We start from the raw sequence: 22,073 nt of genomic DNA, 5'->3' as shown, positions 1-22,073 counted from the left end.
ATATTAAAAATTCATTATCATTTTATTGTAGTATACTGTATTCACAGAGTGTACAAAACATTAGGAACACCTTCCTAATATTAAGTTGCACCCCCTTTTGCCCTCAGAATAGCCTCAATTTATCGGGGCATGGACTCTACAAGGTGTTGAAAGTATTCCACAGGGATGCTGGCCCATTTTGACTCCAATGCTTCCCACAGTTGTGTCAAGTTGGCTGGATGTCCTTTTGGTGGTGGACCATTCTTGAAACACACCAGAAACTGTTGAGCATGAAAAACCTAGCAGTGTTGCAGTTCTTGACACACTCAAACCGGTGCCTGGCACCTACTACTATACCCCATTCAAAGACACATAAATATTTTGTCTTGCGCATTCATCCCTCTGAATGGCACACATACACAATCTCAATTGTCTCAAGGCTTAAAAATAATTCCGTAACATGTCTCTTCCCCTTCATCTACACTGATCGAAATGTATTTAACAAGTGACATAAATAAGGGATCATAGCTTTCACCTGGATTCACCTGGTCAGTCTATGTCATGGAAAAAGCAGGTTTTCCTAATGTTGTGTACACTCAGTGTACATGTATGCAAAAACATGTACTGGAAGAATTACTTTTTGAATCCTTTTGTCAGTTTATTTATTCAGATTTTTATAACTTTATGTTGGTATAGCTTGTTTGTCAACTTTGGTTGTCCTTAAATCCAAGTGAAATCTCATCTTAATCTGTGTTTTATGTTGGGTTGCTTGTTGTTCACACCCTTCCCCACCCTTTTTGAGAAATGTTCCCTGTGGGTGTCTCATATGTCACTGCTTGTCCATTCTCGCTCAGTGGTGCCTCACATCGTCAGCCAGTTAGGTCAGGTGAGCCCTTCAATTGTCCTTTTACTATTGTGAATATGACCAAAATGTTTATTAAAAACTTAAAGGATTCAGTTTTCACTTTGCAAATGATGAATAGATGGATGAACATAGGGATTTATTCTTGAAAGAGATTAGTTTTGCCAAATTATTGTATGTCATTTATTTTGACAGATGTTCCATACCTATGATAGTGTTTCATATTAGCTGTAACAGAGGATGTTCCCCTCGATATGATGAATTAGAATACATGCCTGGGGATAGATGGAGTTACACTGTCTTTACATTGAACTCTTATGACTGTCATCTTTATATAGGAATACTTCAAAATCATTTTTGGTCTCGGGAAATTGTCTTTGAATTATTAAATAACTTTTAGACAAAGTTTTGGTTACTTATTTGTTTTTGAACACACACTAGATGCCCTTGAAAGCAGATGACTGTTTTAGAGGCTGCATGGGTGGCATTGTACCGTTATCACAACAGGTGACCAAACTATCTCTAAAAGGGTGGAAAAGGACACAAAGACAATGAGAATAGAAATAGCTAACAAACCATCTTTTCAGTGACTTGCACAAATCAAGAGATTCTCATGTAAAAATCTATGTCAATATTCAGCATCGGTACAACAATTTAACATGAATATGATCTCTGTCGGGTGTCTGTTTTACTACGGCTTTTTGAGTCTCTCTGCCCCTCTGTCATTGGTTGTGGTGTAGTATGAGGAAGAAACACGGTGGATTAGGTGTGAATCTGTTGTGATTTCATCGTGACTGTCGTTTGACATAAAGGTAGTTCTTGGATGAACCAATGACTTGTGGTGGCAAAATGAGACATCGTGGGTATTGTCTTGCCCTCACCTTAGCTGTCCTGGGATCAGGTGGGTAAACGTCCTTCTCCTCCATTGTTCACTTTGTTCTTAATTGATCTAAAACATGCATAGGAGACCTTTTCTGACACCCTTAACATCCAAATAAATGGCTGGCACTCAATATTACACTTAAAACAGAGCCACGTTGCCTACTGTTTCATGCTTTCATTTGAATGTTCTGTTTATTTTAGGTTTCTTCGCCGTTGGGTCAGCCCAGGTAACATACATTATTTTCGAGACACCGTAACAGGATCTTCAAGATCTTAGAAATACACTAGCTCTTGTTCCAAAAAAATAAAACAGGTTTTGCTAAGAGCCTCTCAATTGATGAATGGTGGGATCGGTTGTCGAGAATATGTGGTGTACTTAGTCATCGAAAACCAGTTTGATTGTGACATTTTGATTAAATCCATGTGATAATGTAAATATGTTTCAAGCCATGCTAATATCACAATGCCTTTTTTTTACTCAAGTGTATTACATTGTGCGATGGGGGAAATAGGTAAGTTAAATCAAATTGGGTATGTTTCTTGTTTCATTGCCACCGTGGTCATGTAACACTGATTAGACAGGGGGCTAAGAGATTGATTTAACTTGCTATCTATGTAATCACTAGCACCCATGGAAACATCACCGGTGGAATGTGTAACAGGACTGAGGGTTCGTGTGCTCCCGTGAGTGTCCCCCCTAAATGTTACACTTCAATAAAAATCCCCAAATACCTCAATGAAAATTGCTAAACAAGAGATTCATATTTGCTCCTCTGTATCTATATATTTTTTAGTTTTCAAATGCTACATTTGACAGCTTCCTAAGCTGTGCTGGGCTGAGGAGGATTAACGACACCCAGGAGCACATTAACAGACTCAAAGAAATTATGGACGTGGCCTTTCAATTCTACTCAGACTCCTTCATGGTACAATACAACAAGAGAGAGACATTTGATCAACAGTTTCAGGGGGAAATTGACAAAATACCTTGAATGTGTTATGAAAGCACGAAGTGGACTTTGTGCTTTATGCTGACATCACTGTTATTTTCCATACAGAGTTTGAGCAGGGATCTGCAGCCCATCCTGGAGCTGATCAAGGGGCTCAGCTTCAATGCCTCAAAGCCCAGGTTCCACGACGTCAACTTCACCAGAGTGTGGTTCCAGCTCAAGCTCAGGCCACGCCTGGCCTCTGTCACCGAAAGCCTCCTCGCCTGTCTCAGCACCAGCGACCTCACCTGCCAGACCTACCAGGCTCTGTGAGTTTCCCATTTTCCCAGTGTTGCTTCTGTTGTGTTTCCCATACAAACCACCATTATGGAGGATAGTGATTTGTTGTTGTTTTGATCATTTTTAGTGTGAATGAATTGGATATGAATATCCTGAGTATGGACCCTCAACGCCAAAGGATAGTCTACACGTCCTTCATGCGCAGGTTTCTCGAGAGAAATGATACAGCAGGTAGGCTATTTATTTAATTATGAATGGATATTGTCACTCAATATATTGGAATGGTTGACATTTTGATGAATGTGGTAATCTGTAGGATGTGATTGAGAGTTCTGTTTGTGTTCTGAAAAAGGATGCCTTGTCCATGGGAACAGCAGTGAGCAGTGGCTGATGCGGAACTTTGGATCCTTCTCTACCTTGGTTGACTATGAAGACTTCTTTGCACTGAACATTCATTTCAGTGGTGTAAGTGTTTAACTCTCTGCGGGCTCTTAATAAAGCAGGGAGTCTAATGTGGGGAAGATACAAGATGCCATTAAGATGTTATAGGATGCCACGGGAAGTTCATGACCAATCAAGACCAATGTTCTCTCTCCCACAGCTATCAGTCCTGGCACTGCTGAGCCCGGAACAGAAGGCAGAGTTGGTTCTTCACCCCGGAAATGGAGACCTGGACAATGGCACTATCAGCCTGGTCTTCCAGAGTCTGCTTGGGCCTCTAATAAACAATGCTCACCTGAATCAGTCGATGTACAATGCAACAATGATGTCCAACATGACTGCTGGCAATGCCACAGGACCACATGAACTTGGCAGAGTGAGTTATGTGTTTTTTTTAAATAATGTTTTTTTTTTACTTGGATCCCCATTAGCTTTAGCAGAAGCATCAGCTACCCTCCCTGGGGTCCACAAAAAAAAAACACAAAACAAGTAACAATACACTGATAGACAAGGACAGTCACACAAATTTCAAATACAAGGATATAGAAACAATACAACTAAAAATATATATATATATTTAATATGTGTGTTAGTGAGTCTGTGTGCATGCGTGTGTTTATCGGTCTCTTTTCTGAGGTGGCAGGTAGCCTAGCGGTTAAGTGGGACTAATTCAACAATCTGTCGATGTGCCTTTGAGCAAAGCACTTAACCCTAATTGCTCTGGATAAGAGCGTCTGCTAAATGTTCATGTCAAACAAGGCTATTTCTTTTGCTGTCATCAACTCCATGTACAGTATGAGCCAACTAATGATTACAAATCTGTGGTTGCAGACTCTAAATGACTTCCTGTCATTCCTGAGGCCCTTGGGTAGTTTCATCAAGACTTTGGTGGGCAGCATTCAAGTGGTATGTGTTGTCTTTTACAATCTCACAAGTATGAACAAATGATTTCCTTTTCCTTTTCCAATCTGAAACTATGTACTATGTACTGTCTCCCCACAGAGGAATGTGAGCTCTGAGAGACAGCATGTTCTGACCCAGGCAGTAGTGAACTGGATCCTGGCAGAGCTGGCTGGACACATCTCCCCCAACTTCACACTGACAAATGAGACCATCCCCAGCCAGACTCCCTCTCTCAGCAACTTCAACATCACCAGCCTTAAGGACTGGTTCCAGCATGTGGTCCTCCCTGCCCTGAACCGCTTCCAGCTCAACAACCAGACTCAGATCCCACACGACCTTACTGCTGTCTTCAACCAAGTCTTGTGAGTTGAATAAATATTTTACGTTATTAGCCTTGTGGACTTCGTAGACTTTGTCTAGTTCACATATTCCCAACCTGGGGTACACATACCCCCAGGGGTATGCACAATGCCATCTGGGGTACGCCAAATTAAAATATGATTCACCTTTAAAAAATATATATATATTTTCCAACTGGGCTATACATTTGGGTAAGTTTTTTTCTCTCGCCTGAGTAGCCTCGTTTCACATCCGAAAATCAAATACATTTTTTGATTAAATTAGTGTTCAGCGAAATAGCAACACAATGATTAATACAGGTAGCCTAGTCAAATAATTAACATCCAATCACATTAACCGTTACTCTCTTGCGGGAATTCCATTAACGGTCCATATGTAGCCAAACGTAGCTGATGTTCATGTTGGTATCTGTACTGATGGCGCAAAAGCCTTGACAGGGAGACATAGTGGAGTGGTAACGCGCATGCAAGCAGTTGCTCCCTACACTACTTGGGTACACTGCAGCATCCACCGAGAGGCTCATGCTGCCAAGGGAACGCCTGACAGCTTGAAAGACGTTTTGGACACTACAGTGAAAATGGTTAACTTCGATAAAGCAAGGCCCCTGAACTCTCGTGTATTTTATGCACTATGCAATGATATGGGCAGCGACCATGTAACGCTTTTACAACATACAGAAGTGCGCTGGTTATCAAGGGGCAAAGTATTGACACTTTTTTTTAAATTGAGAGACGAGCTTAAAGTTTTCTTCACTGACCACCATTTTAATTTGTCTGACCGCTTGCCTGATGACGAGTTTCTCACGCGACTGGCCTGTCTGGGTGATGTTTTTTCTCATCTGATTGATCTGAATCTAGGATTACAGGGACTCTCTCTCCTCAACTATTTTCAATGTGTGGGACAGAATTGAAGCTATGATTAAGAAGTTGTCTGCATTAACAAGGACAACACACAGGTCTTTCCATCATTGTATGATTTTTATTGTGCAAATGAACTCAAGCTTATGGACAATGTTAAATGTGATATAGTGAAGCACCCGAATGAGCTGGGTGCGCAATTACGCAGGCACTTTCCCGAAACAGATGACACAAACAACTATATTTGTTATCCCTTTCATGCCCTGCCTCCAGTCCACTTACCGACATCTGAACAAGAGAGCCTCATCGAAATTGCAACAAGTGGTTCTGTGAAAATGTATTTTAATCAGAAGGCAATACCAGATTTCTGGATTGGGCTGCGCTCAGAGTATCCTGCCTTGGCAAATCGCGCTGTTAAGACACTGATGCCCTTTGCAACTATGTACCTACGTGAGAGTGGATTCTCGGCCCTCACTAGCATGAAAACTAAATACAGGCACAGACTGTGTGTGGAAAGACTGAGACTCTCTCCAATACAACCCAACATTGCAGAGTTGTGCCACCCTTCTCATTAACCTGTGGTGAGTTATTCATAATTGTCGATAAACTAATAAGGTTTTATATGTAAGATGGTTAAATAAAGAGCAAAATGATTGATTATAATTATATTATTATTTGTGCCCTGGTCCTATAAGAGCTCTTTGTCACTTCCCATGAGCCGGGTTGTGACAAAAACTCAAACTCATTCTTATATTTAATAAATGTATCGTATAGTTTGTGTGTGGCAGGCTTACAATGATGGCAAAAAAACACATTTGAAAGTGCACAGACCCTGGTGCTAGAGGGGGTACGCAGCTGGTGGTTGACTGTTTGAAGGGGTACGGGACTATAAAATGTTTGGGAACCACTGGTCTAGTTGATTCCGATCATTTGAATATGATCATTTGTAATATTTTGAACTAAATGTTATGCCTCTATATTATTTTTCAGCTCATTAAATCCTCCAATGGGTTCTAACTCTTCCATGTATTCAATGGTTGGTCCCATGGATGTCTGTCACATTGGCAACAATGATGATATGTGCTCGGTGAGTTTTATTTGCCACTATGTTCACCTTGGTTAAGTCCTCATGATCTCTTATTCAGTATGGGATCACTATCTAGAGAAGGCTTTGTGGTTCATAGCCAAAGTATTTCAACAATCTAGATTGTTCTGACAAAATCATTTCAACCAAATACACTGACGTCAAGTAGGCCACTCCTAGTTGATAAGCATCATTTTTCCTAATGCTACTATTATGGGTGTTTGTTCTTTCATTGTTGCTTGTTATCTTAAAGGTAGACTCAGCGATATGACCTAGGTGAACAAATTAAACAGCATAGACTCTTCACAAAAAGGTGCTATCTAGAACCTAATAGGGTTCTGCTGTGGTCCCCATAGGAGAACCCTTTGAAGAACCATTTTTGGTTCCAGGTAGAACGCTTTTAGTTCCATGTAGAACCCTTTTGGGTTCAATGTAGAACCCTTTCTACAGAACCCAAAATACTTCTACCTGGAACCAAAAAGAGCTATCCTATGGGGAGAGCCAAAGAACCCATTTGGAACCCTTTTTTCTAAGAGTGTAGTAGGTCCATTTGCTCAACACCTAAGGGTGTTGAAGAGCAAAGCTAAACTCCCCACGTGTTTTGGTCCCGTACCTATGGGGTTCTAACAGCGTGACACTGTGTGTGACGGTGTGGGAGCGAAGTCTTGCATCTCTCTCATCATCTGCAGAGCTGCTCATGGCAACATCATTTTGCTGAGTCTACCTTTAACTTAAAAAATGTTCTTGCACAGGGGACTTCCGATTCCAAAATCCTTTTAAATTGTATTGACTTTATGATGGCATGTCTTCTTCTGTCACAGGTGTCCCGTGCAGCAGAAAACCTGGCTGTGGTCTTGAGATGTGTGCCCCATTCTAACCTGAGCCTCACTGGAGAAAATCTGAAACTATTGGTCACAGAGCTATCCAAGATACTGACAGGACCACACACAATGATGGTAAGAATACTTTATTTTCAATCATCAGAGATTCAATTAAAGTCAAGACAAATGTCATGTTACTGTGACATTTGACACATTGTGAAATCCTTCCCTTTTAGAATGACAGTTCGGGTTGGCCCAACCTCACAGACTTGTTTGGCCAGCTTCCGACAGATGGCTTCAGTGCTGAGAACCTTGGTGATGAGAACTTCATCCGCTTCTGGTTCCTGATCAGACTGCGGCCCCTCCTACCTTCAGTGTCAGAGGAGTACCTATCCTGCCTCAGCACTAGAGACTTCAGCTGTCAAGCCTACCAAGCCCTGTACGAACAACACAAAGACAACCCCAAATACATTTTTCAGTTCATAGACATATTTGTTTCATCATTTTCTGCAGTATCAATGTCACATATCCTTTTGATAATACCAAAAGTGTGAATTCTGAGATCCTGATTTTCTCATTACTTACAGTGTCATGGGGCTGAGTGATCACATCTCATCGATGGATGAGATGAGACAGAAGCTGGTCTACACACGCTTCATTCACCCATTCCTCTCACAACACCGATATTCAGGTATTTATTTTGACATGGCAATTTGTTTAATTTAGGACTGATTTTGTATGTCTTTTTTTCAAATAGTGCATTGAACTGAGTGAACAAGCTAATACGACACATTGCATACTTTTCTTTCAGATATGATGGGATGTCCTTCCAATGGGAGTTTGGATTCAATTAAGAGACATTTTGGGAGATTTTCCATTTTCGCACCGCTGCAGCACTTCTTTGATGTGCAAAGAAACTTTTCTGCAGTAAGCATTTACATGACATTCTGCCAAATCAGAACATTTCTAGAACTGGACGTCTTTACATGTTACATGATCAGGTCTTTGTAGCACAATATTCATCAGTATTACAATGATGTGTGTGTCTCCTCTCTATCAGCTGGAGGCCCTGCCAGCTCTCTCTCCAAAGCAGTTAGCAGAACTGGTGCTGATGCCCCACACTCCAACTCCACAGAGAGATGACATCATCAACAGAGTCTTTGACCACCTCCACAACGACACCAGACTCCGAGACTTCCTCCATGAGCTGCAGATGCTAATAAGAGGGGTACTGTCGCTACATTAAGCACACTTTATATGATATATTTGTTTGGGCATATTTACGTTTCACTAAACTCCTTCTGAACTCTTTTCTTCTCACAGGCTAGCCTTGAGTGTGAGTCTTTCACAAGCATGTAAGTATCAGGAATGTTTGTGGGGGACAAAATAACACCCACAATGTCCAAGTTTGTATGTTAGCAGAGTTAATTACACCTGTTTTTATTGCTCCTCCAAAGATTCAACAGGCTGGACAGGGCTGCTACATCGGCCCCATCTGATTTGGGACCAGTCATCAGAGACACACAGGACACCGTAATGGATGCTGCTCCTCCGGGTGAGTCAGAATTTAGATATGATCATGTGACTATGAGCTGTGACTCAATGGAGTATTTTTCCATGTCCTGACATCTATTGTTGGTGTTGTCTTTACATCAGGTTGCAACGTCGTTCCCTTTAAGTTTGGGGTGAGAAATGTCAACAATGTCATTATATTATCGTTATGTTTCAATGAAATCATTTGTATTCTTCAAGAATAAATGTACTATGGTCCAAATGAAATATACATAATTGAATTGTATGAGATTGACATTATTCCTGTTCTTTCCACCAGTGCTCTATGACCCCCCCAGTCAATGGTGAGGCAGAGTTTTGAACAACATTTCAGATTTTGTTTGATTAACTTGTAACTCAGAACGTTGATAGTAATTCATATTAATCTCCTATTGCAGAGAGCCACATCTGTGCTGGAGTGAATACGTGAGTGTTTACCCTGTAGAATAGCCATAACAAATGTAAAGACACAGTTTATTCATGCAAGTCTTGTTTCCCTTCTCACAGAACTAATCTGGAAAACTACATTGCTGGCACGAATATGACCCTTATGCTCTGCAACTTTACCATCCAACATTATGCTTGCCTACCTCAGGTTTGACACTAGTCTATGTTGTGTGTATTCATGAAACCCACTTTCTACATGCAACATGCTTGATTTGATTTGATTACATTTTTGAGGTGGTGATTGAATTGATTTCCAAAAATGAATAATATGAATGTCCTAATGTATGTGTTTCTTTGTGCCCTCTCAGCGTACCCAGCTAAAACCAGAGCAACTCTCTGAGATCCTGCAATGCAAACTGTCAGGCAACCTGACCTATCCCCAAAAAATGTGGAAGTTGTTCTTCACCAAATATTCTGCAATTCTTGATGAGGCTCTTCACAGGTTTTCAAACATGGTAAAACAAAAAAGTTTAAAAACGGATGTGTTTCGGCTGCATGGCCTTTGTCAGGGAGTTCAAAGATATGATAATACTTTTGAACATCTCCTTTTGAAACATATTCTTTAAGAGTTTCTTGAATGTGTACTCTTTAAAAAATATATAATGTCAGAAGATTGTGGATGAAAGTCTTTATCCAAGAGAACATCTTCTTATTGTCTTTGTGTTCAGTCTTACCAGCCCAGCGGCCCATCCATCTCTCTGGCGCTAGATGTATTTGGGGAGGTAGTTATTGACCAGTTTAGTCAACATGACCTGAGAAGCCCAAACCACACCCGCAAGTGGTTTCTGACGAATCTTCGACCCTTCCTCCCGCAAGCCTCCAGAGAGTTCCTGTCCTGTCTTAGCACCAAGAACTTCACTTGTGGGACCTACCAGATTTTGTATGTGAAAACATACATTTTACTTCAGTGTGGTTGACTATTTGCCCTCTCTTGATCTAGTACTTCAATGTGGTATCTTTGCCTTCGCAGAGTGGAAGCTCTAGGTCGTCAACCAGCTAACCCTAACCCAGCTAACTCAGCTATGGACAGACAAAGACAGCTTTTGATCTACACTGATTTTATTGAGCACTTCTTGAGGCGCAATGACACTGAAGGTACATTTAAATAATTCTGTAACGTCAATGATCCCTGAAAATGTAATTTTACTAAGCTCTGTGAAGACAAAGGAATTGTAATCAGTTAGGATAGAAAGACATATTTTTCTCCAACCTTTGAAAATATTTTTTATTGTTTCAGACCCCAACTGTGTCAACAACTCAAACAACAGCACTGACTGGCTTAAAAAGTACTTTGGGCCATTTGTTGGTTTTGCACCCCTAGAAGAACTCAAACGACTGCATGGAAACTTCTCAGTGGTTGGTACTAGTTCATGATCTTGACCTTTTGAACTTACGGATTCATCCAAGAGTAATTTGTAACCAGTTTGAATCCATGTTTTTATTTCACTGTGTAGGTGGATGTCCTGCCTATGCTGAGCCCCGTGCAGCTGGGGGAGGTGGCCTCCACCCCTGGTCAGCTCAGAAACCCTGGAGATGTCCACATGATACTGATTCATGTGCTTCCCAGAGATCTGGGCGAGTTCTTTGACATTGTTTCTCCAGCTGTTGAGGTATGGATGAGTGATGGTCAATTCTTATACCACTGTCTTATTCCCTATATACCTTTGCTTAGTACAATCCCCTCATTTGCTTCTGTCTTCAGGGTCTTCACCTTCCGGTGGATGTGCGTCAGGTGCTCCTCCAGCAGGTGTTTGACAATGCCAATCTATCAGATCCCTCCATCAAAGACCCTGAAGTGCTGGTGTGGTTGGGCCAGAGACTCCGCCCACTTTTACCCAACTTGACAGAGGAGCATGTGGCCCCTCTCTTCAACATCGTCAGACACAGAGGCTGCAACATCAGCCAAGAAACGTAAGATCAGCACAGTGTATTATAGAAACACTAATAATTTCCAATAATGTGATGCATGTTTGCAACTGACCTTTGTGTACAGTACATTACTGCTCTTAGTTGTGCTTGACAATGCATATCAATGGGTGGTTTCTGTCACCTACAGAGTGGCATTGCTGAACTCTATCCTACCATCGCTGTCCAACGGCACACAGGCTGCTGTCCAGCATCAAATAATCATGTCTCTCAGAGGTATTCACCTAGTCATCATCTCCAGTGGTGTAAAGTACATTAAGGAAAAATACTTGAAAGTACTACTTAGGTCGTTTTTGGGGGTAACTGTACTTTACTTTTACTTCATTATATTTCTAAATAACTTTTTTTTTAAACTTTTTTGTTTATGTCATCATATCATGCAAAACTCATCATGTTTGCCTGCTTGAACGGCAATAGCTCAGATGCACACGAAAACATGAAATGACCCCAGGAATCAATAAACAAAGTTCAAGAGATGCACAAAAATTATATAACATTTAAAATGGGTGAATCTTTCCAGACAGCTGGGTGATACAACAACATATTACAATCGTAGCAAGTACATCTTTCCTCAACAAAGTGCGAGTTACCAGTAACAGTACTAGTATCTCACTTTACTTCTCATGATCCTTCTCTATAATTCTAAATACATGATCATATAGAATAATGGGTTTTATATAATATGGTCTGAGGGCTGCAGTTTTGGGCTTAGTGCTGGACCAAATGAGGAACGAGTTAATTTACAGTATCTCATTGTTTGCAGAATCAACTCCACTACGTTGCTATAGGAACAACAGCTTTTTCATGTTCCTGAGACAATCCTTCCTCAACTTTACATTCCCAAAGTTGACCAACTTCCTCTCCCTTATTCCACCACAGCGGGAATCTGAGGTACAGTACATTGAACTTGTTTCAGCTGCACTTCAACTTTTGGAAAGTGTGTACTGGCCTAGAGTCACTGTGTATCCTATGCTATCTGTGTTTCCAGCTGCTCAACACCATACATCCCTCAGAGCTCGGCACCTTCCTCAGGAAGCCAGAGGTGGTGGACAACAAGACTAAGCTCTGCACAATCTTCCGAAACTACAAAAGAACTCCTGAGTTCTTGGAAACCGTAAGGACACACTGCTGATTGTGGTCACCATTTTCAAGCACTCACTGAGTATCCCTTTCTTAGGATTTACTGAAAGAAAAAAACTCTTAAATGGTGCGTTCTCTCAGTCCTTTGACTTTGATCATTATCTGTCTGTAGGAGAATCTTCCGGATGATGTGAAGCGTCCAGTCCTGCCCTGCGTCTGGCCTTTGGCTCTGGCCGCTGATGACAAGGCTGAGGTTGACCGCTGGTTTGACAACAGACTGAGGAACTACCTGAAGTTCCTCAACAGAGCCCTGCTCCAGTCCTCGGACACACTCAACGCCTCCTGCTTACCCTTCAGGAGACTGTAAGCTACCACACTGGAAATACCTTACATTTACTGATGCTATTACACAAAAATATCGACATCATTGAACGTGAATAAAAGGAAGAAAAGTTTGCTGACTGTCTGCTGTGGTTTTCACAGTGTGTCTCTACTGGGATCCAATCTCACTTTCAATGGCTCAGCCATAACTCAAGATGATGCGTACAGCACCATAAAGACCTACCTCAACACGGGAAGTGAGTGTTTTAGTACTTACTACTGATTACTCCAGTTTACATTATGCATATATTTATTATTGCACTTTACACTTTGCATGAATGCACATTTTCAACATAAGGTCAGTTACCAAAGAATATGCATAAATTCTTCTTCATGGCAGATATTCCTCAAGGATGTATGCCTTTTATTAAAGCAGCATAAATGATTTCTCACATCAAGTACATTAAACACATATTTATTGATTTCTGACTTGTAGGTTCAGCAGCACCCAAGTGTTATAGTCCCACTGACCCAAATCTCAACTCCACTGCCTGGTTCCTTAACTACATTGGTGTGTTCATCACTTTTGTGACCGTTGAAGACTTCGACACATTTGGCTCAGAGTCAACGGTAAGCCCATGCACCTGTCTGTTTTGATGAAGGGGCATCATATATTACCAAAAATATATAACCAAAGGTTTATCTTATTGTTTGTTTTTTACAGCTACAACTATTTGCCGTGAACCCTGTCAACATTAAGTTGTTCAATTTCGCTGGAGCTCCTCAAAATCTGACGAAACGCTTTACTGAGCTTATCTTCCTGCAGAACTCCAACTTCCTCCCACTGCAGTGAGTTTTGAACAGTAGCCACTAAAATGATTGGTTTTATATTACTAACTCACTTTATTTCTTGCGTTTATGTCAAGGGTATGATAACAGACAACAGTCTACATTGAATCTGAATGACGCTATGGGGAAATTGGGCATGACATTCTAATCCAAGTTAGTGTTACTAAGTGTTTTATTTCATATTTTTGTTTTGTTCCCATATCTTTAGGCTTCCACCACACTTACAATGTTTTGTCCCAGCCTCAGCTTACTCTAAACTCAATGAGTCAGAGAGTGTGGTTGTCCTGGGCAACCTGAACCAATCCTGTACTAACGTGGACTCAGAGGTGAGCACCATCAGGATCTATCTCCATTTTTGTTACACCTTAACCTTAGACCTGTGTTTTGAACACATGGAAATTAAATGTTACAGTATGAGCCATTAATTCCATGTGATCACAATCCATTGATTGGTTAAATGATACTGTTACCTAATCTTCGCTGATGTCATTTCCTTCCAGATTTCTTCCGCACTGGCATCGAATATCCAAATTGTCAATCCGGAATCAATCACGGCTTTGGGCCCGCAGGTCACAAGTCTGACCACTGGACAGATCACTAAAGCCCCGCCCAGTGTGATTTTACAATCCCTGAGTACTCTGAGCAATGTTTCTGGATGGAACTTGGGACAGTCCTTGTTCATCATACAGATTCTCATCACCCAAAACTTCCAGGTGATTTACTTCTTAATAGGTTTATTGCTGGTGGCCTATTGGTTGTGAGCATCATTCACAACAATGATTCATGCTTTAAACCATTCCATCCTCTCTACATCCAATGTAGAGGATATTTCATAATTTAATGTTCTCTTTCTTCAGATAAGCAATAGCGACAGTTTAATAAAACTGGGCTCTTTAGTGGGAGGTCTTCCTACCCAAACACTCATCGCAATACCTGCGCAGCAGGTTCTAACAACATCCGCCAACCCAACATTTGTTACCAACATGCTGACTGCTCCAACAATTGTGCAACAGATCTATGTTAATAAGGTTTGTACTTGGCTAGCTAACAGCAGCTAAACTAACGGATGTGAAGTAGGCGTTATGAATTTCCCTCCCAATATTTCTACATGCCTCATTTAAATCAAGGCTAATCAATCATAATAACCGTATCCATTTTGTAATGTTGACACGTTTTTGTATAACTTATTCAGATCATCACAGTCGACATGAAACCAACAGAGCTGATAGTCAATGTCCCAGATGAAATGGCAACCGAAATTCCCAGGAATCTACTGAATTTCCCAACAACTGGAAATCAAACACTCACTGCTCTGAACATCAACAAGAAAAAATGGAAACCTCAGCAGGTAACTGAGGGGTTTGTAGTATTCAAAAGCTGTGTAGACCTTCAGTATTTACACGATTATACAGTGGTGAACATGTGTATTATACGTCTATACATGTTTCTGCACCTCTGTTTCTCTCTGTTTCATTTATAGGCTGTGCTGTTCTTTGATACAGTAGCAAATGGATTGGATGAGCCTGATGAGTAAGTGTAACCGTTATTAGAGAATGTTGGTCCTGACAAATAGCTGAGCAGAAATCATACATGTATTATTTTCACACGGGGATACATTTTTATTATGTACTTGAACAAAAAGTGGTTATGATGACATTTATAGTTCATGTACTAACTCTAATGAATGTACTGCATTGATTTCTTTGTAGCCTTTCTGAGTATGTGCTTCAAGGATTCACTTGCTCTCGTGTCCAGACTTTCAACAAAATAAAAACTCAACGTCTCATCAGAGCTTGCAGACGTAGGGTCAGGCGAAGAAAGGTGGTTCTCAAGGAGACACAGGTGAATATATAACTTTTTCTACATAAACTAAAGGGCCCTACTCAATCAAATTCGGTAGCCAGGCCACCAGATTACATTGTTAATGTGCCTGTATGAATTATGACTGTTTTCATTTATTTTTCATGGCTACATGAATCCAAGCATGTATTCTCTCAACACAAGAATGACAATAGTTACTGGAAACCTAGTAACATGTTTTGATTGAATATCTTTCTCTGTTTTCAAGGAGCTTATTTTACAGACATATGAGGAAGTAACATTTTGTTTTACAGCTAACTTGCATGTGGAACAACATCAAAGGTGAAAGTCCTCAAGATTTTGTCAACTATCCATCAGATATGTTGCTGTATTACAGGTAAGTTGATCATGTCACTGACATTGTAAAATAAATTGTAAATGACGGTAACTAATGTTATTTTTTTACGCTGACATAACCAAATGAAAATGCCATATAAATGAACCATACATACAATGTAAACTGTGTGTATCTTTCTCCAGCTACACCAACATACAACAGACCAACTGCAGATCCTACTTCATTGAAACAGGACGAGCAGACTTCTCCGTCCTGTCCAGCACGTTGGATGGAAGAAAGGTTGATCTACTGAACAATGCCAAAAAGTGCCTGGTGAGTTATGTATTCAAGACGAAAGACACACGTTTCCGACTGAGTGTTTAAAAGCAGTGATTATGACGTGTTTTGATTTATTACAGAACATCAAAGGGACACAGCTCAGTCGAGATAATCTCGAGGTCCTGGGCAACATGGCATGTACTCTGGATGAGAACTACATTCAGAGCTCTGACTCTTACATTCTGGAGAAACTGAAGAACTGCAATGACTTCTCCGATCAGCAGATTACAGCTATGGAGACGGTTATCTGCAGTGGCGACACCACATATGGGTATGACACATTGCTGACATCGGAGCTGTGCTGATTTGTATTCATGTAGAATACACAAAAAAATTAAAAATCTATGCATTTTTGTCTATTGATTTTTTCTCAATCAGTCTGTATGTATTCTTCTCTGTTCAGAAACCCAAGCACATGGACTGCAAAAACTCTAGAGCAGCTTGACATTCTTCCACTGTACTTAACAGAGAACTTCTGGAAACACATCAGCACGGTATACTATACGTGACAATTGCGTAGCACTTTGACAATATGTTGTATTCAAATCAAATTGTATTTGTAAAAAATCAATCACATTTATTTATAAAGCCCTTCTTACATCAGTTGATGTCACAAAGTGCTGTACAGAAACCCAGCGTAAAACCCCAAACAGCAAGCAATGCTGGTGTAGAAGCACGGTGGCTAGGAAAAACTCCTTAGAATACAATAGTTGTAGAAGCATGGTGGCTAGGAAAAACTCCTTAGAATACAATAGTTGTAGAAGCATGGTGGCTAGGAAAAACTCCTTAGAATACAATAGTTGTAGAAGCATGGTGGCTAGGAAAAACTCCTTAGAATACAATAGGTGTAGAAGCATGGTGGCTAGGAAAAACTCCCTAGAATACAATAGGTGTAGACCTTACGGTGAAATGCTTACTTACAAGCCCTTAACCAATAATGCAGTTTTAAGAAAATAGAATTAAGAAAATGTTTATTAACTAACTAAAGAAAAAAAGAAAAGAAAAGTAACACAAAAGAACAATAATGAATATACATGGGGTACCAGTACCGAGTCAATGTGCGGGGGTACAGATTAGTCGAGGTCATTTGTACATGTAGATATATGTATTCCTCTTTAAGGAATACCTAGGATAGGATAAGTAATCCCTCTCACCCCCCCCCTTTAAGATTTAGATGCACTATTGTAAAGTGACTGTTCCACTGGATGTCATAAGGTGAATGCACCAATTTGTAAGTCGCTCTGGATAAGAGCGTCTGCTAAATGACTTAAATGTAAATGTAAATGTAGATGTAGGGTAAAGTGACTATAAATAGATAATAAACAGCGAGTAGCAGCAGTGTAGTCAGGGTGGCCATTTGATTAATTGTTCAGCTGTCTTATGGCTTGGGGGCAGAAGCTGGTAAAGGAGCCTTTTGGACCTAGACTTGGCTCTTCGGTACCGCTTGCCGTGCGGTAGCAGAGAGAACAGTCTATAACTTGGGTGACTGGAGTCTTTGACAGTTTTTGGGCCTTCGTCTGACACCACCTAGTATATAGGCCCTGGATGGCAGGGAGCTCCCCGATCTTTTAAATGACAAAATTTGAGATTGTTACCCATCAAAATGTGAAAAGCTCTAATTTACCTTATATGCGTCTCTTATTTCTTAATGTGTTCTCTTTTGACTGAAACAGCGGACTAAAAGCACGTTCCTGAAGAAATTCATGAAAAGACTACGTACAAACAAGACAAAGAAGAGGAAACTGAAGAAGCTGTTCAAAGAATGCACCATGTCTTTGAGATCCAAACGAAGCACTGGTAGGTTTAAATAAAACCAGGTCAATATAGCTGTTCTATGGTTTTAATAGTGGAGGCTCCTTTATGACATGAATGATCACATTTCTTTTCAATACTTGTCTATTTAGTAAATGCATGTCCAGACTCCCTTGGCAACATTACTCAAGTGACCATAAGTAATGACGCGTTCCCCTTTGGGTATGACACCACCACGTTCAACCACTGTCTGAGTGCCCAAGTAGTAATGGACAATCTGGCCAGCCTGACTGAGAAGGTAGATGATGATGACATGCAAAAGGTCATTTTGGAGAAGCTACACCAGGTATAAAACTTTACTGACACAAAACAGGAAATCACAACAGATTTCAAACTCACAGGTAGCCAAGAGGTGGTCATTCCGTAACAGCTCTTTATGGTGTGGTCTTGTCCACTAGGCGTACCCCAAAGGTCTCTCAGACCAGCAGGTTCAGGTGCTTGGGTCGGTGTCTCGCGTGGCTTCCGTGGAGCAGATTAACAAGTGGAACATCACTACAGTGGACACGCTAGCAGCACTGATGGACAATGGCAATGGAGAATGGGACTCCGCCAAAGTAGGGATGTTTAACTTTCCATCAACAATGTCTTTAAATTGTGTTTTTTTTTTAAACATGATAAACATTTTGCTTCTAAAAAGTGTGCATTTAAATGTATCTTTCATCTTCCTTTTTCCATTTCAGGCCAAAGTTATTTTCACCAAGTTCTTAAGTGCTGGCAATTCGCTTGGTGCCTCTGCACTGAATTCAATTGGAGGGCCTAACCTGTGCGCACTGGACCTCAGTGTGTTGCAAGGCATCAGAAATGACAGTCTCCGGTAAGATCATCTACAGATCTTGCTGTGTGAGAGAGTTACATTGTGGTCGAGTCATGCAAGTCACTCCACTTCACATGTATCTTTGTTGTACTCTTGCAGTGGTTGACTTCAACAGAGTATCCAGGCCTAAACGCTCTGTAATTGATGTTTGAACATTTTCATATGCTTTTTTTGTTCGCGTGTTCATAGTTTGTGTTTTTCTTGTGCCTTCTGAACACAACAGAGATGCAGATGCTCTGGACATCTCTAGCTGTTCCTCAGCGCATAAGAAGGCCTTCTTTGCAGTAGCTGAGATTGCCTTTCCTATCAACTTCGCCCAAACCCGCGCCACTGCAGATCAGCTATTATCCTACCAACTTATTCAGACATACCTGGGTAAGGGTTCCATTTTCTGCATACATAGAGAAAAACAATGGTTTCGTGGATATCCTGTCATAAATGTGATTTAAAAGATTTAGTTCACTCGGGCTGTGACATTAGAGAACACTTGTGCCACCCCAGTCCTCATTCTCACCATGTTTGTTGCCCTTTTTTAGGAGGTGCCAATATCACCTACATACAGAGTCTGTCTAGGGTCAATATTAGCATGGACATCAACACTTTTATTGGTTTGGATTCAGCTGTCGTCCAGGTATGTGCTCATTCCCGTAACCATACCATTCATCAATGACCTGTGATGGCAGTGACTCATATTCATTGTCATCTATCAATTTTTCTGTAATTCTCTGCCTCTAAATAGGCTCTTAGTGTGAGTGAAGTGTCTGGACTCCTCGGCTCCAACCTAAATGACCTGAAAACCTTTGGGAATAACACTGTAGTGCAGAACTGGGTCTCAAAGCAGTTACAGTCTGAGCTTGACAAGCTGGGTATCGGTCTGACTGGAGGAAGGGTGGATTCAAACACCACCCCCATGATAACAAATACTGCCACCACCATCCCCAATACAACTTCCGGTAAGGTGTCAAATGTTGCATTAATGGTTAGCATGCTTTGCCAGTGCTAAATCCATTTAAAAATGTGATTCCATAATAATTTGGTTGCAAGGAGGGAAATTAGTTATATGTAATGTACCGTAAACATAATTTTACTTATAATGTATAGGAATGTATTTGGGAACAGACAGTAACAGTAATGACAGAAGACATGCAGATCTTAACCTTGTTTTTCTGTTCTCTCTCTCCTTATCTTTTAGGCCAGAGCAGAGGCACATATCCAGTTCCTCTGCTTTTCCTGTTTGGTCTCTTGTTCATTGTAGTGCAAATGTAGATTCTAACATTGCAATAGAAGCATTATAATTTAGGCCAGGTTACAAAATCATATCACGTTATAATATTACATCTATTTGTGTCATCTATTTTTAAAGAAGACATTAAAGCTGACATTATATTTGACAGCCAAATGAGTGCAGTATGCAATAAATATGCCATATAATATAGTGTTTTATCAACTACATTGCTCCAATTGTATTTTATATTGGTTAATCATTAACATTAATATATCTACTGTAGACTTTTTTATCAACTACTTAATTTAAAAAATATATATATATGATTTTTGTTTATTTCATTTTGTATGTTGGGAATGGGTAAGAAATACACATTAATATGAGGGTGTTCTGTTTTTTACATTTATTTCACCTTTATTTAACCAGGTAGGCCAGTTGAAAACACATTTACAACTGCGACCTGGCCAAGATAAAGCAAAGCAGTGCGACACAAACAACAACACAGTGTTACACATGGAATAAACAAACATACAGTCAATAACACAGTAGATAAAGTCTATATACAGTGTGTGCAAATAGAGTAAGGAGGTAAGGCAATACATAGGCCACAGTAGCGAAGTGTGTTTTACTAAGAAGGGCCACTTTAACCTGCCAGAAATGTTCTCAAAGAAAGGGAGAAAGATGTGACTTTTCAATTAAAATGAAAAGGTGTCCAATTTGATTTTCTAGTTTTATATTTGCCCGTCAATGTCATTATTATTTACGGACCATGGTTTTACAATAGTTCACAATAGTGATAGGCCTAAGAAACTGAATGGATCAATCAGGATCAAAGAATTCAAATGCATTTGACAAAACGTGTATTCCCTATGCCCATCATCAGCAAGTGAAAATACCAGAGAAAAAGAGACCCAACTCGGCGGAAAATCTTTCTCCCTGCAGCTGGTGGCGTTTTTTTCGTTGTTTAGCCCACCATGCAAGGAGTTTTGGTAGAAAATAAATAAATAAAAATAAATAAATAATGAGATGGTCGAATTGGTTCATCAACAAAAAATAATGGCTTATTTTCTACGTGAGGTTTATTTGGTCAAATATAACTTTTTTTAAATTGTTCACGAGTGTACTAATATAAGTAGGACACGTAACATCCCGGCGACATTGAGAAAATACACTTTATATAGGAGTTATCTTGAGATGGCTATGCATATTCATTGTATTAGGCTAGTAGCAGTCTCTCCAATGAATACAGGCGGTTTACATCAACAATCCTCATGGAAATGTATCCTCCAATCCAAAGAAAGGATAGGCGGGAGCTAGACAGCCCTCGGTGCCGCTTTGTGAAAATCGACTCCCATTGTCATGTATAATTAAGCAATAATGCACGAGGTGTGGCATATGGCCAATATACCACGGCTAAGGGCTGTTCTCAACACGATGCAACGCGGAGTGCCTGGACACAGCCCTTAGCCGTGGTATATTGGCCATATATCACAAACCCCTGAGGAGCCTTATTGTTATTAGAAACTGGTTACCAACGTAATTAGAGCAGTAAAACTACATGTTTTGTCATACCAGTGGTATACAGTCTGATATACCATGGCTTTCAGCCAATCATAATTCAGGGCTCAAACCACCCAGTTTATAATCTTTGATAATACTCACTGTTAGCACGACGTGTGCTTTTATTTTGAAATGTTAAAATATTTTATCGTATTTTTATTACTAACGACAAATCGATATAAAAAGTACATGTCGGAACACAAGTCTATATATAAACAATAAACAAAAGACAAACGTTGAAATCAACATCCCGGATATTGGTCACAATTACGTCAAAGGTCACACGAAATAAAACATTTTTATAACGAATTCGTTTGAAAGTTTTCACTCGCAGATGGCATGGACCCGGGACAAATTTCAGTAGAAAATAAGAAACGTCCTCCTATCGAAGTTCCTTCCAGCCAACTCCGAGAGGGAAAAGATAACCGATTGAATGGCAAGCTCGAATTTAATATAAAAAGACTGGGACAATGGCAAAACACTGCACTTGTAGTCTCTGTGGTTTGGATGCAAGGGACAATAATGGAAGTTCGGTTGGATCACAACACGGTGCTTCTTTTGGACGAGACAGGGACATACGTTGTCAATGGCGTC

General features: G+C 40.3%; 1 protein-coding gene across 3 annotated transcripts; it reads left to right on the top strand.

Annotated features, from left to right (window-relative positions):
• The first annotated feature begins 789 nt into the window (after nucleotides 1-789).
• Nucleotides 790-20,307, top strand: mslna (mesothelin a). Of its 3 annotated transcripts, none has more exons than XM_046331990.1 (55): nucleotides 790-865; nucleotides 1,658-1,742; nucleotides 1,925-1,950; nucleotides 2,207-2,235; nucleotides 2,350-2,407; nucleotides 2,518-2,649; nucleotides 2,782-2,981; nucleotides 3,080-3,183; nucleotides 3,305-3,417; nucleotides 3,554-3,769; nucleotides 4,225-4,299; nucleotides 4,396-4,658; nucleotides 6,504-6,600; nucleotides 7,419-7,553; nucleotides 7,655-7,857; nucleotides 8,006-8,109; nucleotides 8,230-8,345; nucleotides 8,479-8,646; nucleotides 8,742-8,773; nucleotides 8,876-8,973; nucleotides 9,075-9,103; nucleotides 9,250-9,274; nucleotides 9,368-9,395; nucleotides 9,477-9,564; nucleotides 9,725-9,871; nucleotides 10,085-10,296; nucleotides 10,387-10,511; nucleotides 10,654-10,772; nucleotides 10,871-11,026; nucleotides 11,119-11,327; nucleotides 11,473-11,558; nucleotides 12,106-12,233; nucleotides 12,331-12,456; nucleotides 12,595-12,785; nucleotides 12,906-13,000; nucleotides 13,240-13,373; nucleotides 13,468-13,592; nucleotides 13,801-13,918; nucleotides 14,093-14,305; nucleotides 14,450-14,620; nucleotides 14,785-14,940; nucleotides 15,073-15,122; nucleotides 15,302-15,434; nucleotides 15,707-15,789; nucleotides 15,933-16,062; nucleotides 16,149-16,339; nucleotides 16,472-16,562; nucleotides 17,742-17,865; nucleotides 17,973-18,166; nucleotides 18,279-18,434; nucleotides 18,561-18,694; nucleotides 18,918-19,069; nucleotides 19,231-19,325; nucleotides 19,434-19,647; nucleotides 19,887-20,307. In XM_046331990.1, the coding sequence occupies exons 1-55, from the start codon at nucleotides 806-808 to the stop codon at nucleotides 19,958-19,960; spliced, it is 6,816 nt and encodes a 2,271-aa protein (XP_046187946.1). In that variant the 5' UTR covers nucleotides 790-805; the 3' UTR covers nucleotides 19,961-20,307. The 3 variants fall into 3 exon arrangements, with proteins under 3 accessions (XP_046187946.1, XP_046187947.1, XP_046187948.1); XM_046331991.1 differs by having other exon boundaries at nucleotides 825-865; nucleotides 1,654-1,742; XM_046331992.1 differs by having other exon boundaries at nucleotides 844-860; nucleotides 1,654-1,742.
• The last annotated feature ends 1,766 nt before the right edge of the window (nucleotides 20,308-22,073 follow it).

This window comes from Oncorhynchus gorbuscha, linkage group LG26, assembly GCF_021184085.1.
Source record: "Oncorhynchus gorbuscha isolate QuinsamMale2020 ecotype Even-year linkage group LG26, OgorEven_v1.0, whole genome shotgun sequence".
Taxonomy (NCBI): Eukaryota; Metazoa; Chordata; class Actinopteri; order Salmoniformes; family Salmonidae; genus Oncorhynchus; species Oncorhynchus gorbuscha.
Note: the sequence above shows the minus strand (reverse complement) of the source record. Positions and strands in the feature narration are given on the sequence as shown.